This window comes from Panthera leo, chromosome A1 (assembly GCF_018350215.1).
Source record: "Panthera leo isolate Ple1 chromosome A1, P.leo_Ple1_pat1.1, whole genome shotgun sequence".
Taxonomy (NCBI): domain Eukaryota; kingdom Metazoa; phylum Chordata; class Mammalia; order Carnivora; family Felidae; genus Panthera; species Panthera leo.
In genome coordinates, this window is record NC_056679.1 from 140,937,599 (window position 1) to 140,959,183 (window position 21,585).

Genomic DNA, 21,585 nt, shown 5'->3' on the forward strand with positions numbered 1-21,585 from the left:
TCCTCAGTGAGATGAATTCAAATCCCACTCTCCCTCATCATTACTTAGTTCCCTGAGCTTGTCTCTTCCTCTACAAAATGGGCATAAGAATAATTAGGTCATGGGGTTGCTGCCCATGCACTTATTCTAAAGCATTTGGCACAGCTCTGGCACATGGTGCCAGTATACCTGGAATTAGTTAGGGAGGAAACTGGTGTCCACACAGTGACTAGCAAGGGAGATGGTGCAGCAGCTAGGAACAGGGCATCTGGAGGTATAGACTGAATTTGGATCTCAAAGCTACTACTTACAACCTACTTAGCCCCTATCTCCGTTTCCTTAGCTGTAAGTGGGCACAGTATTACCTCCTCAAGGAGCTGCTGTGAGAATAGAGTCGGATGGTACATGTACAGTGTGCAGTATATACCTAATACATTCTCAGAGCCCCATAAATGTTATAATCGGGTGAGGGGTGGGGATGTGGAACTGAAGAGATTTGCCCTTTCCATCTGCAGTGGCACGCTATACAGAGAGACACACAGCAGGGATTGGACATGAAGGGCAGAACTTGGGAAGAAAACGTGAGGCTGGAGGTAGTCAGGAGTCACTGGCACAGAGGCAGGTGGGCCACGAATGAGCGCATAAATTGGGCTAAGGAAACAATCAAACCCAGAATAAAGGGCATTCTAGAAGCCAGAGGGCTGGGACTCTCAAGAAGTGTCATGGAGGGGCGCCTGGGTGGCTCAGTCGGTTAAGCGGCCGACTTCGGCTCAGGTCATGATCTCGTGGTCCGTGAGTTCGAGCCCCGCGTTGGGCTCTGTGCTGACAGCTCAGAGCCTGGAGCCTGTTTCAGATTCTGTGTCTCCCTCTCTCTGGCCCTCCCCTGTTCATGCTCTGTCTCAAAAATAAATGTTAAAAAAAAAAAAGTGTCATGGAAAAAAAAGTAATAAGGGAGTTATTCTAGACTAAAAGAGACTAAAGTTATCAAAAAGTAATGTATGAACCTTGATTGGACCCTGTTTTGTAAGAAAGATAAAAAGACATTTTTGAGACAAGGGGGAATTTTGATTAAGGACTCTGTATTAGAAGCTATTAGGATATATAGACTGAAATACTTCAGGATGAAATGCCATGTATGTTTGGGATAGAGGGCAGAGAAAATAAGGCAATATGTTAACAAGTGTTCAGTCTAGGTGGAGGGTATATGTGGGTGTTCATTTTACTAGCAAGATGAAGGCTGAAAACAAATTATATTCAGCTTACAGGTCCAGTGTAGAATGGGAAGCTGACCTCCAGAAAAGGACTTAAGTATGGGGAGGAAATACAGGCAGCAAGGATAACTGGACCCCTCTTGGGTAGTGTTAAGCTGGGGACAGTCAAGCTGGGCAAATCTTTCTTTTTAGAAAAGGGGAGACTACAAGGGGAGTCTCCCTTGTAGGGAGACAGTTGCTGAGGAACCAGAGTAGTCTGGGGAAGGGAGGGAATGAGTCAGAGGAAAGAAGAAACGGTAATGGAGCAAAGGTCCAGTAAAGGTGGAAGAGGAATGGATGCAAACGGGAAGAAGTAAAGGTGACCTCAGATGGGAGAGATGTCTTCTCTTGTGGCCCAGAAGTGAGGACTGTTTTGTGGGGAACCAAGCTCCCTTCCTAAGGAGGGAGGAGCTCATGTTTTGCTAGTAAGGAAGCGTAAGGCACAAACGCACCACAGCTGCCACTGGGTCTTAAACGGAAAGGGAACAGCTGGGGTGCGCTCTCTTCAAGCTGGGGAGCAAACGGGTTCTCCCAGATTGCTCTGATGAGGCACTAGGATGACAGGGTAAAGAACAGTTGTGGAGGCTAAATGGCCCCCTTTTCAGAACCTCGTGCCTGGCAAAGCCAACTTGCCAAAGATTTATTCATGAGGAAACGAATAAAACTCTCCTTGGATAAAACACTCGATCCTCATTTCCGTGCTCCCTCCACCCTGGGTTGCCCTGGCAGGTGTCCAGCCACGTGGTGTGGCAGTCTTTGGTACGTATGGAAGTTACAGGACTCCGGGTAATATAGGACGGAGCTGTCCTTCCAAGAGGAGTTGCAGGAAAACCACCTCCTTGCACCGAAGCCCAACAGCAAAGGAGGCCCCTGGAGCTGGTGCTCCCAGGCATCCCGAGGCGTGGCGGGGCACAGAGCATTAAGTGATTTTTGGTTCTGCTCTGGTTTCCTAAGTGCTTCTCAAGGGTCCACATTTGCAGATCTTGGTGGGCCTGAGATTCAGCTCCCAGGTGAGGCTGATCCGTGGACCACTCTTGGAGTAGCGCTGGCACCGGAGGGGTTGGGAGTGGAAAGCGGCCCAGACCTACAGGACCTTGGTAATTATGTAGCCGTCCCTCTCCCCCAAGGGCTCTTCTTTGAGCGGAGTCTGCAGCGGAGTAGAGGCCAAGGCCAGGGCGCCTTCGCGGCGGCTCACTTCCCGCAGCCGCCCCTGCAGCGCCTCCCTCTCGGCCTGCAGCTCCCGCCGCGTCTGGGCCGCCGCGCGCTCCTCCTCCTGCAGGGCCCTGCGCCTCAGCTCCAGGGCGCGCTCGCCCTGCTCCACCGCCGCCTCGCGCCGCGCCAGCTCGCGCTCGCGCAGGCTGCAGCGCACGGCCAGCGCGCCCATCTGCTCCAGCAGGCGCGCCCAGTCGCCCTCGGCCGAGGGCCCGCGAGGAGGCGGCGGCGGCGGCAGCGGGCCCGGGGCGGCGGCCGGCGAGCTGCGGGCGGAGCTCTTCTCCAGCTCCCGTCGATGCGCGCTCTTGAGGTGCCTCCACAGCGCCGGGGTGCCCGAGTGGAAGCCCGGGCCGCGGCTCACCTGCTCCCCGCACAGCCGGCAGGTGGCCCACTGGCCCGCCGCGTGGCCCGGGCGCGCGGGGGCCAGGTGAAAGTAGCCCCAGGCCTCGCAGTAGGGCGCCCCCAGGCGGCCGGGAGGGGCCGGGGCCAGGCCGGGACACGGGCCGCCCTGCGCCGTAGCGTCGTCCGGCGCGCCGCTGTCTTCCATGGGCGTCGTCGGCTCGTCACTCCTCATTCTCTCCGCGGCGGCGTCTGCGTTCGAGGGAGAAACAGGTAAGGGCAGCCGCCAGCCACACACACACACACACACACGCACGCACGCACACACACGCTCACAACTGAGGAAACCCCTTCCGTTCGGGTAGTACCTGGGGTGCTTTTAAAGTGTTAACTGTTTATTCCTCAGAAAATGTTCAACGTGTCCAGGCCTTCTTCCCTGAACTAGGAACGCTCTTCAAAATCACGTGGGTCCGCAGCTAGCGGGTAGTTACACTAAAAACTGGGAAGCCAAGCTTCTTCAGTGGAAAAACCAGCTAAACAAGTGCTCTTGTATGTATGAGTTTTAACTTTTTATTTTTTTTAATGCTTTTATTTATTTTTGAGAGAGCGTGAGCGGGACACGGGCTGAGAGGGGGAAAGACACAATCCGAAGCAGGCTCCAGGCTCGGAGCTGTCAGCACAGAGCCCCACATGGGCTCGAACTCATGAACTGGGAGATCATGACCTGAGCTGAGCTCACAGCCTTAACCGACTGAGCCACCCAGGCGCCCCTTTCCTTTTCTTCTTAAAAATGTACTGCCTTTTCAGAACAAGAGCAAGGCTCCGTTTTGTTTTCTTCTCTTAGTGTTAGGGAACAAACTGTAGAAACGAGCTGACAAGAAAGCTTTGGGAATGAAAAATGTGTTTCTTACACTTTAGGGGTGAAAGTGCCAGTTGAACAGCTTTTTAAAAACCTCTCAATGAGGGAACTTTTTTCAAAATAAGTCTTTGTTGTGTGAATTTAAAAACAACGTGCTTATGAGGAAAATGGCAGCACTAAAAACCACTAAAACTTTAGTTTTAAAAATGTATGTCTTTAGGAAAACAAAAATACAAAGCAGTTTTCTAAATCATTACCTTTAAGTTAGGTATTAGGCCATGTCCTCTCGGCCTTGGGGGGTCCCTGTCATTGCCTCATGGTTTCCAGCCAATGTAAGTTCTCAGGTGGACACACTGAGCAGGAATCCTGAGTTCTGAAGAACCATCAGCAGTGCTAGGAGTAAATTCAGAGGACAGGCAGTGAGTAAAAGAAATTCAGCAAACCGCTCCCTAAACATAGATACTAGAAATGCTGGCTAGCACCATGTTCGAGTGTTCATGTTTTTCTGACCCTGTCACAGGTGCTCCAGTTACAAAACAAAATTTGTTTTCTTTATTGCTCATCACAATGCAGTGTTCCCTTCTATATATTTAAAAGATAAAAGGCTTGATCACTACTTTTAATGAAGGAAGAAAATAAAGAAAAGTAAGAGCTACTTGCTCTGTCCAACGTGTATGTTGTTAAAAGGATCCAAACACAACCCAATGACTGTCACTGCAAAGTCTTTTCTGTTAAAACAATTTATCATAGCAATAACCTACCAACCAAGGGGGAATAAAAAAGGTGAAGTTGATTCTTCAGAAAGTAGCTTCACAAAGGAGCAAATGTGTGATTCTAAACAACTTTGTTCTGGAACTTTAAAAATAGTAAGAGAACACGTGGAAGACTTGGAGCTCTTCTGAGAATTTATTTCAGGGGGAATATCAAGGCCAAGATGCGCCATGAGATAGTCAGTGCCCATTCATACTGTCAGGCTTTGAGCCAGCAGCAGTGGAGGTAATAAAGTTCCAGAATCTTTTTGGTTAAACGTTAACTGGGAATGATGGAAGGCAAAGTTGGAAAAATAAGTTGCTATAATAGCAGTAGTGTTTAGCGTAAGCTTTTATTTCAATTGCTAAGATTCTTGTTACAGATACATTACAGTTTTCCAAAGCTCACTTTTCCCCCACCAAGCAAGTCTAATCAGGCTCAGGCATGACCTTTAACATATCGCTCGTATTTTTTAAAAAAAGAGGGAATTTACCAGAATCATCAAAAAAGACAAGTAAGTACCAGCCTTCTTCTAACAAAAGAAATAGCTATTTACATATTTTCTGATACATTAGGCATTGATTTGAATATGGTTACTCATGAAGGCCAATTATGATAAAACATCTTTAAAAATTAAAGGCTAGACTTTCTCCAAGAGATTTACTAAATCCCTGAAGTCCACAAAAAGGGAGTAATAGGATGAGGAGGGGAGTTACAGACCACTTTCAAGGATAATTTTCTTTACGCTTAGTAAACATTATGGTTATATAACATTATGGGTAGTCAACAGACCAGATTTTAGTATTAGAGTTTGTTTTTGTTACCCAAATTTACCTAAAAAAATTTTTTTAGAATTCCATTTCGTCTACATTGGAATCTTCTCTTTTCAGAGTTCCTTGTTTTATTGCTAAACATAAACAAAAGTGGAGAGAATAGTTTTATGAATCCTTGTTTTTTTATAAATTAAAAGAGATTTAAAGGTATTGTAGAATATCAAGACTATTACTTTGAATTCTGATATGCTTTCTTGAGCTGGGGGTTGAAAACTATGCATAAGCTGTAGACTGTCTTACCTGTGCCACACTCTGAGAGTGGTCATTACTGAAGTGCCCCTAAAAGTACCAGAGGTGAACAATTAGTCATGCTTTACCTCCCTGCAAGATGTCTCTGGGTTTCTTCAAAATCTGGGATGCCCAGAGGAGTGCCACATACATGAATGCCATCTGTTATAAGAGTGAAGGTGGAAACAAGAGTGAGAAGCACTGATTCTGATGTCTTAATCAGAATTAAGACTTAGTGGACTTAGACTTAGTGGACTGCCTCATCTGAGCCATGGACAAGCAGCACTACAAATGTCGGCCAGCACAGCGCTGCCCCTCCAAGGGCAGCAGAGGGACATCCTCTGCCTTGGCAGGCCTTCGCTTTCGGAGGTCTTAACCGGTGGAAGGCAGCACAGTACTGAACTGCCTCACCTTCTCAGTCCTCCGCATACAGCTACATTCTGGTTCAATACAGTCTTCTGTTCAGACTAAGTATCTAAACCGTGACCAGCAATCTGTGGCCACAAGTCATAACAGCCTTCCTAGTTCTGCTAAACAACCCCTCAGCTTGTTTCAACTTTTCCTACAGTGCAGAGGGAGGGAAGCCGCCTAGCCAACCATCTTGGCTTGGAAGAGAACCCTTAGTTAGCATCTTCAGTCACAACCCTAATACACAAAGAGCTCTAACAAACTGTCAAGAAAAAGACAAATAACCCAATAAAAAATGGGCAAGAAATATGAATAGGCAAATGACCTAAGAACAAAATTAGATGGCCAAGAAATATGTGAAAAGATACACATCACTTCTATTCAGGGAAGTGCTATTAAAGTAACAATAAGGTTTCAGATCCGTCGCACTAACAAAAATGAAGAGGTCTGTCAGCCAAAGCTAGAAGGGAGGCAAAGAAAAGGATACGTTCATACATTACTAGTGGAGATGTGAAGGCTTTTAGGAAAGCAATCTGGCAATTTCTATTAATTAAAAATAAATACAATCAGGGATCCACTCCTGGGAATCTATTCTGTAGAACTAAAAGTACTAATACGTAAAGTAATGTATTAGGATATTTAATACAGTATTATCTGGGATGTCAAAAAACTGGAAACATGGGAACACCTGTCAGAGAATAGCTGGGTAAATAATGTGTTCACACCAGGGAATTTTGTGCAGCCATTCAAAGCATGGATTGGAACTCTGCTAGATGACCTAGAGGGATTTCTGGAGGAATTCTACAGGGAGAAAAGTCAGATGAAGTATGTATAATATGTCATTATTATTAAATAATATATAGATCTGTGTAGGATATATTAAGATTTTATATATATCTGAATAAAAATAAGGAGATACACGGTTGGTTGAGGGACGGTTGAGGGTGTGGCAGCTAGTGTGAAAGGAGAAAGGGAAGCATCCAACACAAAAGAGGAAAAAGGTACTAAGAAAGCATGCACATCTGTGGACACATTTAGGTAGACTACATATATGGCAGGGTCTGTACATACGTAGAGAGCAAGATGGAGTCACTCATGTCAGGCAAGGATGTAATGAATCAAGAAAGCAGACAAGGGTGATGAGCTGAGAACAGATACTGCTAGAACTGTTAACTGTCTGGGGGCACCCAGAACTGATAACCAGCAAAACCAAGGGAGCCTGGAAGAACCGAGAACCGATAATCTTTAGACCCAGAAGAAGTCTGAAAGGGCTAGACTGATGAAACTCGTTTAAAAAGGGAAGATTGTTGAGGCAAACTGCCGGATTCTCCAGATGCTGACCCTTCCATGTCCCACTGGCATCAGGCAACTGCCACTGAAGGCTCTGCTCGTTTGATCTCTGAAAGTGATGGAGATCCTCCACTGCTTGAACACAGTAAGCAGGAAGCGCTGAGTGGACCCATACTGGTCAAGGCGTCATCCCAGCTGTGTGCTCATGGACTGACTTCGCATTTCATTCATTAACTTACCCTTACTGTATCTTTCTTGTTTTGCGTGTCACGTACGACGCCAAGTTAAATGCGTAGTGAAAGGTCTTTGAGTTTGGAATTCTGAATCTGCTTTACAATTATGTTAACCTTGCTTTATGATTAAATAAAGCTGACATTGTGGAAAGACAGAACTTGTGTACATGCCTTCACAGAGTGCTCGTGACAGCATAAATACAAAATAATTTAATGAAACAATCCTTGGGTATGTGAGCTCAGGCTAGGCTAAGCAACCTTAACTATGGAGACTGGAGGATCAGTCCGATGGGGCATAGGGTGCTTCCATCTGGCCGTGGAAGGAACCCAGTGTGGAGGGTTGCTCGATATCAGGTGGTTTGCTGTGCCCTGCCTGAGCAGAAGGAGAGTCTCGATCCACACCTCACTCATCTCCCTAGCACAGGCAGGCACTCAAGGGACACTGCATTCAATGTAATGACCTGACTCTACTTTTCTTAGGCCCAGCTCACCAAGTCCCAATCTCCCCATCTGTCAAGGGAAATGATAAGATTATCTGCCTCTAAACTGGTGGCTGAAATCAAATAATGCAGATGATCTCACTGTTGGACTCTCCCGTGCTATATCATATAAATTCAAGGCATGAGCAAAAAGAAGCTACCAGCATTTACTGTTCATACATGCCCACATTAAGATCTTAGTAGCTAAAGGCAGTGTTATGTCTCTCTTTGACATTCTATTATTCACTACAATAGGTAGTTTAAGTTGGAAGAATTCCCTTGAGGGTTTTTGAATATAAAAAACAAAGAATCACAGATCCACCTTCCCTCCCCAACCCAATTTATTTTCATTTCCTAAATTGACCTGCATGCAAATTAGGTTGCTCACCTCTCAGGTAGAAAATGATGGAGGAAAAAAAAATTGATGGGGAGGTCTGGTTTCCTGGAGCCCTTTGATATGCATTTCTTCCTTACCAAGTACCCAACAAAAACACACACCTATTAACTTACGGTTAGCTAATATGAAGAAAATGAAAAATAAGAACTCCCTAAATTTTTCCTTAGTTTTTTTTTTTTAAGACAGAGGTGGTTTTTTTGTTTTGTTTTTATGTTTATTTTTGAGAGACAGAGAATATACACCTTTGAGTGAGGGAGGCACAGAGAGAGAGGGTGACAGAATCCAAAGCAGGCTCCTCGTTGTTGGCACAAAGCCCAACATGGGCCCCGAACCCATGAACCAGGAGATCATGACTTGAGCCAAAGTAGGACGCTCCACAGACTGAACCACCTAGGTGCTCTTCTGCTTAAACAGTTTTTAAATTATAAGAAAGGTGCCAATGAATGTGATTATTTTCCTTACATCCATTCACTCCATCCATTCTCATTCAAATTGCTCATTGTGCACCTGCTCAGGGTCAGGCAAGGGCTTACTACCCAGGATGCCAAGGGAAGACCCACATAATCCATCCCCTCCAGAAGCTTACCGTCTGGTGAGGAGAGATGCTTCCAGCAATAATTCTGATAGAGGTGGTAAAGGTCAGAGCAGTGTTCACTCATGAGGGTGAATTCCATCACACGGTGTCCATGCTGGGGAAAGGGTAGGCCTTGGGGGCCCTATACAACTGTTCATGCAGAGATTCCTGCTTCAGCATCTCTTCCCTTTCCACCTCCTTCAGGGCCCAAAAACACATTGCCACTAGTGCTAACTCTCACCAAGTTCTTTAGTTTTATAACTAGACCTCCAAGCTCATATTTTATTTTTTTAAGTTTATTTATTTATTTTGAGAGAAAGCAAGAGCATGAGTGGGAGAGGGGCAGAGAGAGGGAGACAGAATCCCAAGCAGGCTCCATGCTGTCAGCACAGAGCCTGACATGGGGCTCGATCTCACAAACCCTGAGATCATAATCTGGGCCAAAATCAAGAGTCAGACACTTAACTGACTGAGCCACCCAGGTGCCCTCCAGCTGATATTTTAAAATAAAATTTCTTCTTCTTTTTTTTTTTTTTTTTTAACTAGGCTCCATGCCCAACATGGTGCTTGAACTCAAGACCCTGAGATCAAGAGTCGGGTGCTCTACCAATTGAGCCAGACAGGTGCTCCTAAAATAAAATTTCTTGATGCTAAATGAAAGTAGCTAGGGGCACCTCAGTGTCTCAGTTGGTTCAGCCTCTGACTCTTGGTTTTGGCTCAGGTCATGATCTCTTGGTTTGTGGGTTCGACCCCCACGTTGGGCTCTGTGCTGACAGCATGGTGCCTGCTTGGGATTCTCTCTCCCTCTCTATTTGCTCCTTCCCAGCTCATGTGCACATTCTCTCTCTAAATAAATAAGTAAACTTAAAAAAAAAAAAAAGTGGCTAGCATGAAATGAACAGTAGAAGTTTTTTAGTCCGGTTTCAGAGGGAAAAAAGCTGAAAGAAAAGCAGATTTTTGTTATTTCATGGAAGAGGAGAGAGTAGTAGTGTACCACCCTCTGCTCTCTCCCAAAGGGAGTTTCATTTGAGTATCCACTATTTGGAAGGGATGGTAAGAAGTTAAAGTCTGTGGAAGATAATAAATTCACATGAATTACTTCAAACTGCATTTAAAGTTTTATTTGCAGTTCTCTGAAGTTCCAGTCTTCTCAAAACCTATCAGATTAAAATGGAGATTCTTCAGTATGACCCCCCTGAATACCAGTATAGAGAATAAGGGAGATCAAAACCTGGATGAGTAATTTGTGTAAATATGTGTGTATGTACATAAAAAACATGACTGGAACATTAAAAAATCATCCTATAAAACAAACTTATTTTTTTTTATTTTACACTTAAACCTGAACATAGACAACATATTAGGCAAGCTAAAGGCCAAAGAACCAGGCAATGTTCTCAAAAGGGAATAACGAATTATAGCTGTATTTGTCCTTCCACACCCAAGGCCAATCACTTCAGATGGATTAATCTGGCAGGATTACAAACAAGTATGTGTAGGTTGAGCCTGGATTTTAGTAAGAAATTCACACTAATGCAAAATCCACATAGATTTGTGTGGAAACAATAAAAACATTTTCATTTACTTCATCCACCAGTAACTTTAATCAAAGCAGAACATAATAATTAAAACAAATAATTAGCTTTGACAATTGACCCAAATATCAAGGAAAACACAATTCATTCATCTGTTACTTGTCCCTCTCTGTAGAAATATTAGTTTACTAATATTAATTAATGAATTAATCTGTTTATAAACAAATCGAGACAATTAGAAAAACTAGTCTGGAATCACCAGGCTGAAGACTTTGATGAAGTTAAAAACGAAGTAAAGTGTAGATACTTGGCTCAGGCAAGAAAGGGATAAGTGTGAAAATATTAGATAAAGGTTACACATGGACTTTAAAAAAATTTACTGGACCCACAACTAATTATATGGAGAGTCAGAGATGTTCTCTACATGTCTTAAGCCAAACTCTTAGATACCTCTACCATTAGCTAAAAGGCTCTGATGTATTCTCTATTCATGCATTTTTTTAAATGAAAATTTTCTACCCTGAAGTGGACCTTTAGTTCAGGCCTACATTACTTTAATACATATGTTCCTGAAAAGAAGAGTGTTGATCCATTTTGTCTTGTAAAATGCATACTTTGATATGAATTAGAAGAATTTAAAGCTGTCCTACTTTGAAGGCCTTTGTAACAAAGAATTTTTAATTGAGAATTTCCTTGTTTTGGCTCTTGGCCATTTTACACATTGTTGTATACTTTTTATTGTCCTTTGCCTCAAGCTATTTTTGGCCAAAAAGGGTGTACAAATAATAGATTAATGCGAAGTGCATAAAATAATTACCCTAATTATGTTAATTTATTAAGCTCGCTCTACAACAGTTTCTCTTAAACACCCTATCCATGTAGTCTGGGCTAATTAGAAGTTCGGATGGTGGTTATTTTTTTCTTTCATGGAAGGAAAAATAATTTTGCTTGGTAAGCTTGGGGCATTTGGCTACTGTCAGTAGTTACAGCAAACTGCTCCTGTGTACTCAGAGAGGATCAGAAAATTCTTTTGTTTGAGTATCATGGAAGTGGGGGCAGGGATTGTTTGAGCATTTGGCTCGCATTCCGTTTTCTCTTCTCCAAAATTTGAGACCTTAAGATAATCTCAGAGAAAGAGCACACTACAGGGCACCCAACCACTTGCACTGTTAAAAGTGTGACTGCAAAAAAGGCAATTTTACTAAAAAGGAGAGCAGATGATTTTCGATATTCCCAAATAACTTTTTTGAAGGGATACTGTGGAGGAGCAAAAATGAGGTGCTAAAAGAAGCTGATCGGTGCCTTTATTCAGACTTTGGGGCCACACGCATCTTTTACACCGGGGACAACCTGACCACAGCGAAGGAAGGGCACGTCCGGCGGCCTCTGCACCAGCCAGTCTGTGATAATAGCGGACACTGGCGTTTGCGGGTCGAAGGCTCACCTGCGGCCCCGAGGCTTGTGGCTGGTCCCCTCCCCCCACCCCTGGCCTGCGGCGCCCTGACCCAGCCTCCGGGAGCGCCACAGCATGCGTGGTGGCGCACACTCACCCCATCACCCCCGAAGCGTGGCGGGAGCGGAAGGCGGGCTGGAAGTCTGGGATCGCCCGGTCGCCTCCAGGATCCTCGCAGACATTTTGTCCTGTGCGGAAACCACTGCGCGCGTCTCCCTTAAAGACACAGCGTTCAATTCACGCTTCTGGGGGTAAAAGTGGGGGTGGGGTGGTAACGTGTGGCCTATAGGGGAAAGGACTGGGGAGTCACTCCTTAACTATCCAGGTCCACGAGTGACAGACTTGTGGTTGCCAAGGTTTAAAAATGATACAATTGTTTAGTGCTTTTAGAAAATGTAATTTTTATTTTATACTTTTACATTAACCTTCCAAGACCTGGATTCCTATCTTGAGTCTGAGTGCAGTTTGCATCTTTTCAGGTTTAAGGAGTCTGAAGGTTCAAGTTGTTGCCAACTGAACCACGGTCTGGACAGATAAAGGTTGGGCTCGTTGGTGCTCTAAAACTTAACAATGCTAGCTAGTGGTATCAGTCACCTTTTTCATGGATTATGTTGAGGTAACAACCCCTACAACTCAGTGATTTACAATAACAAAGATTCATTTCTCAAGCAAATTATATCTGCTGCAGGTATCTTTGGCTCTATTCCACTAGTTTCATTCACTCCAGGCTCCAGGTTCAAAGATCAACTTTTTTGGGACACACTCACCTCACCACGTGCTGGAATCAACTTTGAGGGAAGAGGAGTCCTAGTTTGTAGTGTTTGCTGTTTCCATGATGTAAATACTCACCTGTGATGTAAAAACCCACTATGGCTGATTTCAAGCTACTTTTAACAAGCTACTGTTAACAAGTTTAACAAGTGGCTTGCCAAATTTCTGGAAATGTTACAATCAGCTCTTATACACCACTGGTAGGTGCTGCTCTTAAAACTTAAAACACATTCTGTGCACCTCAGTTCTGCTCACATTTTATTGGCCAAAGCAAGTCATATGACAAAGCCTGTTGTCAGTGGGGCCAGAAAGTACACTCTCAAAAGGAAACCTTGCAAGTTATATGACAATGGGCAGAGATTGTATAATTCTCTTAAAAGGAGGACAGGAAATTTTTGGTTACAATAATATAGTCCACTTATATGCTTTGGTTCAAGTAGTTTTTTTTCAACCTTATTTTTTCTATAAATTAGACATTTTTCTAAGTTTCAAAGCCTATTAATGGAATTTCTCCTTACCATTCCAAGAATGGTTTCAGAAGAGACTGGTTGGATGTCTTAAAAGGGATAATTTTGCAATGTGAAGATTAACTATCAGGTTAATGTTTTTCTTCTCAGAAGGATACTTACTGCTGTGGATGTCTGCTTAAAAGAATAGTAACTAGTATAAATGAATCTGGTTAAGTCATCTCTTATTCATGGCTTAGTTCATAAACAAAATTTTAAAGTTTATTGTTATCTGGCAATCCTTTTAACAAGAGGCTTTATTTATTAAAAAAAAAATTTAACGTTTATTTATTCTTGACAGAGAGAGAGAGACAGAGCATGAGTTGGGGAGGGGCAGAGAGCGAGGGAGACCCAGAATACGAAGCAGCCTCCAGGCTCTGAGCTGTCAGCACAGAGCCCGACACAGGGCCCGAACTCATGGACTGTGAGATCATGACCTGAGCTGAAGTCGGGCGCTCAACCAACTGAGCCACCTAGGCACCCCTATTTATTTATTTATTTTTAACGTTTATTTATTTTTGAGAGGCAGAACAGAGCGTGAGCTGGGTCAGAGAGAGAGGGAGACAATCCAAAGCAGGCTCCAGGCTCTGAGCTGTCAGCAGAGCTGACAGGGCTCAAACCCACTGACCATGAGATCATGACCTGAGCTGAAGTCAGATGCTTAACCGACTGAGCCACCCCAGCGCCCCTAACAACAGGCTTTATTACTTTGAGTACTTTAAAAATCCATTTTTTAGACTGATCAGGTAATGAGGTACATGATATTTTCATTAGTTCATAGAATAGTTTTTACTAAGTGCTGGTTGTGAACAAAGCACTGTCCTAAACCCGAGTAGGAGTCTGGAAATTTGAGAGACCATTCCTGCCCTCAGGAAGATTATACTTCAGTAAGACAGTAAGACAAATTCAATTCCAAGAAGAAAGTGGAAAGTTATATAAGAGGAAACATTCAAGTGCCACACCAATTTGAGAACAGCTCCTTTTTTTTTTTTTTTTTTTTTTACTGGCAGCATTTAACCAAAATTTGAAAAAGGGTAGGATTTGGACTCTTGAAATTACATGTTTGTTATCCTAGCAAGATGTGTTTTGGATTTATTTTCAAAGTCCAGAGAAACAGAGTCTGTTTGTCTTCTGTGTTTGATTCAATGCCTAAACTTTCTTATAATCTAAAACGTCTTTCTTATAGTTTTAAATTAACTTTTAAATAAATTATAAAATATTTCTCAAATACCTAATAACTCTTCTTCTTTGCCCCACACTCTTCAAGTTTCAGCAAGAAAAATGCTCTTCAATTCTTGTTTTGGTAGTGGCAGTTCCCCTAACCTTCATCATGCATTTATTTTTTTTTAAGTTTACTTATTTATTTTGAGAGAGAGAGAGAGCGAGAATATGAGTGGGGTAGGGACAGAGAAAGAGGGAGAGAGAATTCTAAGCGGGCTCCACACTGACACAGACAGAGACTGACATGGGGCTTGAACTTTTGAACTGTGAGATCATGACCTGAGCTGAAATCAAGAGTCAGATCCTTAACTGATTGAACCACCCAGGAGCCCCCATCATACATTTAGCAATAAATAAATAACATTTAGTTTTCATCGGAAGACCTCATTTCTCTCCCCTCCTCTGGATGTTGGCAAAGCATTAAGACCTGCATTTCATTGGTAACATGGAATATTTACTCACCAGATGCTTGCCAAAGATTATAGCCTTGAAATCTGCTGTCTGACCTTACCAAAAACCCATTGTGAGAAAACTATTTATGGAAATTACCTCAAAGACATAAAATTATAGAGCTGTGTACTTGGACCATACTCTTTTGGTACATTCTATATGTGCTTTTGGTCTGCAGTTTCCTTGTGGCATTTTTGTCTGGTTTTGGTGTCAGAGTAACACTGGCCTCATAAAATGAGTTGATAAGTATTCTTTCCTCCTTTCTGGAAGAGTTTGCAAAGAACTGGTGTTTGTTTGTTTGTTTGTTTGTTTTTAATGTTTGGTAGAATTCAACAGTGAAGCCATTTGGGCCTGGGCTTTATGAGTAGTTTTTTGATTAATTCAATCATTTCATTTGTTGTAGGTCTATTCAGATCGTCTCTTCCTTCTTTTTTTCTTTTTTAAATTTTTTTAAAAAATTTATTTTAGTGAGAGAGTATGCCCAAGTGGGGGAGAGAGGCAGAGGGAGAGACAGAGAGAATTGTAAGCAGGCTTTACGCTCATCATGGAGCCCAATGTAGGGCCCAGTCCTTGACCCTGGGATCACGACCTGAGCCACAATAAAGAGTTGGACACTCAACTGGTTGAGCCACCCAGGCACCCCCATCTCTTCCTTCTTGAGTCAGTTTTGGTAGTTTGTATCTTTCTAGGAATTTGTCCATTTCATCCAAGGTGCCTAATGTGTTGATGTACAGTTGTGCCTATTATTCCTTAATTAACTTTTTTTAATTTCTGCAAGGTTGATGGTAATGTCTCCTTTTTCATTTCTGATTCCTAGATGTGCACCTTGTAGGAAATAGCTGCATAAAATTTCTTATTGGGGCTAGTGTCATGATGCATCCACATGTTGTCCACTGATTCCTACAGTGGTTTTTTTTTTCTGTAGGATGTAGAGGAGACCATTCTCTGATCTCTCAGTGTCATAAAAAGCTGTGCATCCCCTGAGCAAATAGGACCATTTAATCCTGTGGGCACTGTGGATCATTCCACAAACTGTTTCCTTGCTTCAGCTGCTAGGAAGAGACTAAGAGTCAAATATGGGATGCCTACTCTATTAGTTTTCTAGCACTGCTGTAACAAAGTACCACAAACTCATTGGCTTAAATAATGGGAATTTATTCTCTCATAGATCTGAAGGTTATAAGTCCAAAATCAAGGTGTCAGCAAGGCCATGGTCCCTCTAAAACCTGTAGAGAAAATCCTTCCATGCTTCTTCCTAGCTTCTGGTGGTGGTGGCCAGCCATCCTTGCTTTCTTTGTAGCTGTATCACTCTAGTGTCCACCTTTCTTGCACATGATCTCCTTTGTGTGTGCTGTATGCAGGTTTCCTTCTTATAAAAACCCCAGTCATATTGGATTAAGCCCTATCTAATGACCTCACCTTAACTTGATTACATCTGCAAACATTCTGTTTCCAAATAATAACCCCAGGTTTGGTACCTGGACTTAAGACGTCAACATATCTTTTTCTAGGGGGAAGGATACACAATTCAACTTGTAACACCTACCAGTTCCTGTGCTAATCTTTTATTTTCCTTTTGTCCTGATGCCCTGGAATACTTAGTTTTTTCTTAATTATATGCATCTTGGCAGAATTTGAAGGAAAGAAGGCAGAAAGGAAGGAAAAAAGGAGGGAAGAAAAGAGAAAAAGGAAGGGAGGAAGAAAAGTTTGCCAAGAGAAATCAGACACGGAACTTGGAGAACAGAGTTGCTGGAATGGGGAATGGAATGGGGAAGACTGACTGGAAAAGTGTTCTCAGAATTACTCTTTTAGGAGGACTACAGCTTAGCTGACCTAGAGAAAAGTGGAAGGTAATTTGAAGAGCTGAGAATTGGGAGACAGGTATGATCTAGCTACCTTTAAAAAAGTATTTATTTACTTACTTCATTACTTATTTAATTCCAGTATAGTTAACATACAGGGTTATATTAGTTTCATGTGTACAGTACAGCAATTGGACAATTCTATACATTATTCATTGCTCATCTTGATAAGTGTACTCTTAATCTCCATCACCTATTTCACCCATCACTCCACCCACCTCCCCTCTGGTGACCATCAGTTTGTTCTCTAGAGTTAAGAGTCTGTTTTGGGTTTGTCTCTTTTTTTCTTTGTTCATTTGTTTTGCTTCTTGAGTTCCACATATGAGTGAAATCACATGGTATTTGTCTTTCTCTGACTTATTTCACTTAGCATTATACTCTCTAGCTCCATCTGTGTTGTTGCAAGTGTCAAGATTTCATTCTGATCTAGCTACTTTTTAATACCCATATTAATAGACATCAGGTTTTGTGGTGCTTGAAAGCATACACAGTATTGAGAACCCATGTATTCTAGTTATTGGGGACACAGACCCATAAATCATTGATTTAATGCATACAATTTACCTTAGAGGACAGCACCCTATCCCTACAGGATATTCCCTAAATGACATCTTAGCTGACCGTTTAATAGGTTGTTCTAATGGTATATCAGGCTAGTTGCTTCTGGATGTGTATATTTTATAGAATCAGCCATAAACCAGCATTTCCTCTTTCATCTGTTCCTCATCTTAATCCATTACAGGTGAGAATCTTTCTCCTGCTGTTACAGCCCACCAAGAGTTATCATCACTCCCTTACAACCAGAAATGGGGTTCTTGTTACCATCAGGTGGGTAAACAACCCAGGTCCAGAATCCCATCCTGAGGTTTGGAGGTTCTAAGCTTCTCCTTTCTGGGACCACTCTGGTACCTACTCTCTTAGCTTCGGTCCCCCCAAATGCAGTGACTGAGACAAGAACTGAATGCAGGTGGTCTGAGAGGTGATCATGGGAAGTGAGGCCCCGGCAACAGGGAGAGTAAGAAAGAAATGCACACCAAGATGAAGAGGCTTAGTTTGTTAACTATAAATGTGTCTTTCAAATAATGTTTTCATTTTATACTTGCTATTACACTTGTAACAAAACTTATTCCCATATAGTAGACTATATTCAATCCTCACCTCTAGGTTTTTTCAGACCCAACTTCTTCATTTTTTTATGTCTATCATTTTCTGCCATCTAATGTTTAGAAAAAATGTTCACATAGATTTTATGCTTTTTTCATTGGTTGGCTTTTTGCTTGAAGATTTATGAAACTATTTAGACGTATCTTTGAACCTTTACATTTTCACTGTAATTACATATAAATGCACTTTTCTTTTTTGCTCGAAATATAGTGAACTAAGCTTGAAGTTTATCCTGAAGGAAGTTTTAAGCAAGAGCATTGATAGTGACATTTATATTTTAAGTATACCACCTTGGGGAAGTAGTGGGACCGTGTTTGAAGAACACAAACTAGAGACCTGTAGGCCTGTTGGAGTATTGCAATATTGTGGACCAGAGCTGAGATCTTTTTAAGATTCACACTGTTCAGTATGTAGCGGAAAGTAATAACCAAGAGAACAGGTGGATGATGGCTTAGTAATAAGTAACTCCCCCATCTCCCTGCTATCTTTTACCTGCCTCAGTGTCCTTGAAGAGACTGAACTCCTGCTCAGACAGTAACACGCCTGTGTACTCACCTCTAGAAAGTAGTGCTTCCCAGGGGGCCTTTTCCAGGTCACTGGAACGAGAAGAAAGCACTGGTGGCGGCCCTTCCTATGGGAATTCTCAGCGAAGCATTAGACAAGGATTTCTATTTCTCAGAACTGTTAGGAAGAAAGAGTACAAGGATTTATCTCAGAATTCAGTACCTTTGCAGAATCCATTGGTTCCCTATCCTGTGTTCTTTTGTGGTCTATGTGCATCCATTTACCATGGACCACTCCATGCCTCTGACTGTGGGAGGCTTGCAGGGCGCACTTGATAACATTTTACATTTTTCTTCTCTTAGGGCTGTAAAATTCCTCGTAAAGGCCCATGGTGCACTTTCTGGCCACTTCACTTGGCCCCAAAGTTGCAATTTCTGTGAACATACATACAGTTGAATGGACAGAATCAAACCTTGTTGCTGTGAGACGCACTGAGGAATGTTTACGTCTAAAGTCAGGACTACCTTTTTGTTCACTACTACATCTTGAAGGGAAGAAAGGGAGGCCAGGAAGAAAGAACACACAAGAAAACACATGGAGAGAGGACACCTGGGTGGCTCACTCGGTTAGGCATCTGACTCTTAATTTCGGCTCAGGTCATGATCTCACAGTTGTGAGTCCGAGCCCCATATTGATTTCTTTGCTGGCAGCGCAGAGCCTGCTTGGGATTCTCTCTCCCCTCTCTCTCTGCCCCTACCTCACTTGATCTCTCTGTCTCAAAAGTAAATACATAAACTTAAAAAAAGTGTTAAAAAAAAAAGACAAGGAGATATGATGCAGCAGTGCAGGCCTTACTGTTCTTACACAGAGTCCTTAGCGAGGGTTATGCTTACAAAGTGACGTGTTGGGTGCTGCTCCATTGGCCACTTGCTCCAAATATTGGCGGCAGCGGGGGAAAGTGGGGGTGTTGTGGACTGCTTGTTTAAAGGACTTGTGTGGCTGGTTAGTGTGAGCATCTGGAGGCTTATCTCACCACAACCCCAGGGGTCTGTGTCCCCAGCTGTGGTCAGAGTTGATGTGACCTGACCTGGTGTCAGACATTCCTCACAAGTTTCAGAAGTTCTTACCAACTCCTTTTGCCAAAGGAGAAAGACAGACTTGCACAAAAGACCTGGTTGGGCTATTTCTTGACGTAATTACAAAGTATAACAACAATAAGCATCCTTTGACTTTCTTTTGTGTCTGTTTTGCAATAGGAGAAAAGGAAACCATTGCATGTATGGCTTGGGTCTGTCTGCAACCATTGCATGTATGGCTTCTGGTCTGTCTGCAACCAGAAGTCTGATTCACAGGTCTAGGGTTTATCATACTATCCTCAGAAAGACAGGATCAGAATGCTGTGGCCCACTGGCTCTGGCTCTGGCTGCTTGGGAAGATCCAGCCTGCCTCAATGTATGAATGATTTAGTTAATCCAGAACCTTCCTCCACGCCCAGCCAAACCTCATTCTCATTCCTCGAGTCACCACTCCTATGAAGACTTCTTGGACTATACCAGGTTATGGTGGATCTCGCTCATTTAAATTTCTCCTGTCCTCCAGGTTGGTATCATGCACGTACACATTCACATTGTATCTTAGAAGCTAGCCTTGCCTTCACAGCTCAAGTACAGCTGACCCTTGCACGACACAGGGATTGGGGCATTGACCCCCTCCTGTGAAGTCAGAAGTCTTCACATAAGTTTCGACTTCCCAAAAACTTAATTACTGATAGTTTACTGTAAATCAGAAGCCTCACCAATAACATAAGCAGTCAGTTGACACATATTTTGTATGTTTTATGTATTATATACTATATTCTTTCAATAAAGGAAACTAGAGAAAAAATGTTATTAAGAAATCACAAGGAAGAGATGTACATTTATAGTTCTGTGTTGATAAAAAAAAAAAAATCCACATATAAGTGGACCTGAGCAGTTCACACTGTGTTGTTCAAGGGTCAATCATATAATGATCTTAGTGGCAGGATTCAGATCTCATATTTTATACATTCTGTCCATAAAGCCTAGCACAGTGCTATACAAATAGTAGGTTTCAGTAAACAGTTGGAGGAGTTGAAAATTCAAAGCATAGACTATCCTACTTATATGAGGTACTCAGAGAAGTCGAACTCAAAGAGACAGAAAGTCAGGGTGTCTGGGTGGTTCATTCGGTTAAACATCTGAATTTGGCTCAGGTCATGACCTCACAGTTCATGAATTCGAGCCCTGCATCAGGCTCTGTGCTGACAGCTCAGAGCCTGGAGTCTGCTTTGGATTCTGTGTCTCCCTGTCTCTCTGCCCCTCCCCCCATCATACTCTGTCTCTCTTTCTCTCTCAAAAAGAAATAAAACACAAAGTAAAATTAAAAAAAGACAAAGTAGAAGAGTGGCTGCCAGGAGCTGGGAGGGCAGGAAAATGGGAGTTAATGTTCAATGGGCACAGAGTTTCAGTTTAGGAAGATGAAAAAGTTCTGCAGATGGTTGGTGGGTGAGCAACGTGGATGTACTTAATGCCACGAAAAGGGTTTAAAAGGGTTAATATGGCAAATTTTACCACAATAGAAAAAATATTTCTAAAAGTCACATTCTATAGAAATTTGAGGCTCTTCCCTAGTTCTACTCTCATCTGCCTTCCCTAGTAACCCTGTGCAGGGTCAATACTATGGGTGAACGAAATTACCAGTTTGATGGGCTTGCTAGGTAGGCTCAAGGGACTGGGTTCAGCTCTCACTTGCCAGCTCCATGGATACAAAAAAAAAAAATGAGAACATTTATACCAGGCTTTTAGTTTAGATTTGTTTTTGTAATTTGTGCCTACACAGGAATGGTTAGGAGGAGTCCAAATCTAGACCAAGCAGTGTTACAGTTGCCCTCAAAGTAAGGGCAAAAAGCTAGTGATGATGTGAATATGGGCAAGTTACTTAGGACCTCAGCCAGAAACACAGCTGCCAGGAGCTCCTTTGCTCTCAGGCTCTTCAAGTGTGAAGAATCTTGGGACCCAGCTTGGCTGGCTTTCTGCCCTGTGTGGTCAGGGGGACGGGTTTGGCTGCTCTTACTTGACTCAGAGTGGGGGAGGGAGTTTTCCCAGTGAAGAGTTCTGTGTCCTGAAATAAAGGGGTGTTGGGCCAAGAAAAATGGCCACCCCACACTGAGCTTTGTGCTCTGGGCAAGGCAAAGAAAAATCAGCCAGGGGCCCTACCCTCAAGTATCTTGTTCTTTAATCATTAATGACCTGTATGTCTGTTTTCAAA

General features: G+C 42.9%; 1 protein-coding gene and 1 non-coding gene across 12 annotated transcripts; both read right to left on the reverse strand.

The window, feature by feature from the left end:
- Positions 1-863: 863 nt before the first annotated feature.
- ZBED3 (zinc finger BED-type containing 3) lies at positions 864-18,432 on the reverse strand. Of its 11 annotated transcripts, none has more exons than XM_042941609.1 (6): positions 18,349-18,425; positions 11,917-12,064; positions 8,844-8,981; positions 5,540-5,612; positions 3,897-4,032; positions 864-3,032 (listed from the first exon to the last, which is right to left on the reverse strand). In XM_042941609.1, the coding sequence occupies exon 6, from the start codon at positions 3,013-3,015 to the stop codon at positions 2,314-2,316; it is 702 nt and encodes a 233-aa protein (XP_042797543.1). In that variant the 5' UTR covers positions 3,016-3,032; positions 3,897-4,032; positions 5,540-5,612; positions 8,844-8,981; positions 11,917-12,064; positions 18,349-18,425; the 3' UTR covers positions 864-2,313. The 11 variants fall into 11 exon arrangements, with proteins under 11 accessions (XP_042797543.1, XP_042797534.1, XP_042797571.1 ...); XM_042941600.1 differs by having other exon boundaries at positions 8,844-9,029; XM_042941637.1 differs by lacking the exons at positions 5,540-5,612; positions 8,844-8,981 and adding an exon at positions 5,224-5,296.
- LOC122203043 lies at positions 5,739-5,876 on the reverse strand. The gene has a single exon (XR_006195042.1). It is a non-coding gene; the product is annotated as a small nucleolar RNA SNORA47 (small nucleolar RNA).
- Positions 18,433-21,585: the final 3,153 nt, after the last annotated feature.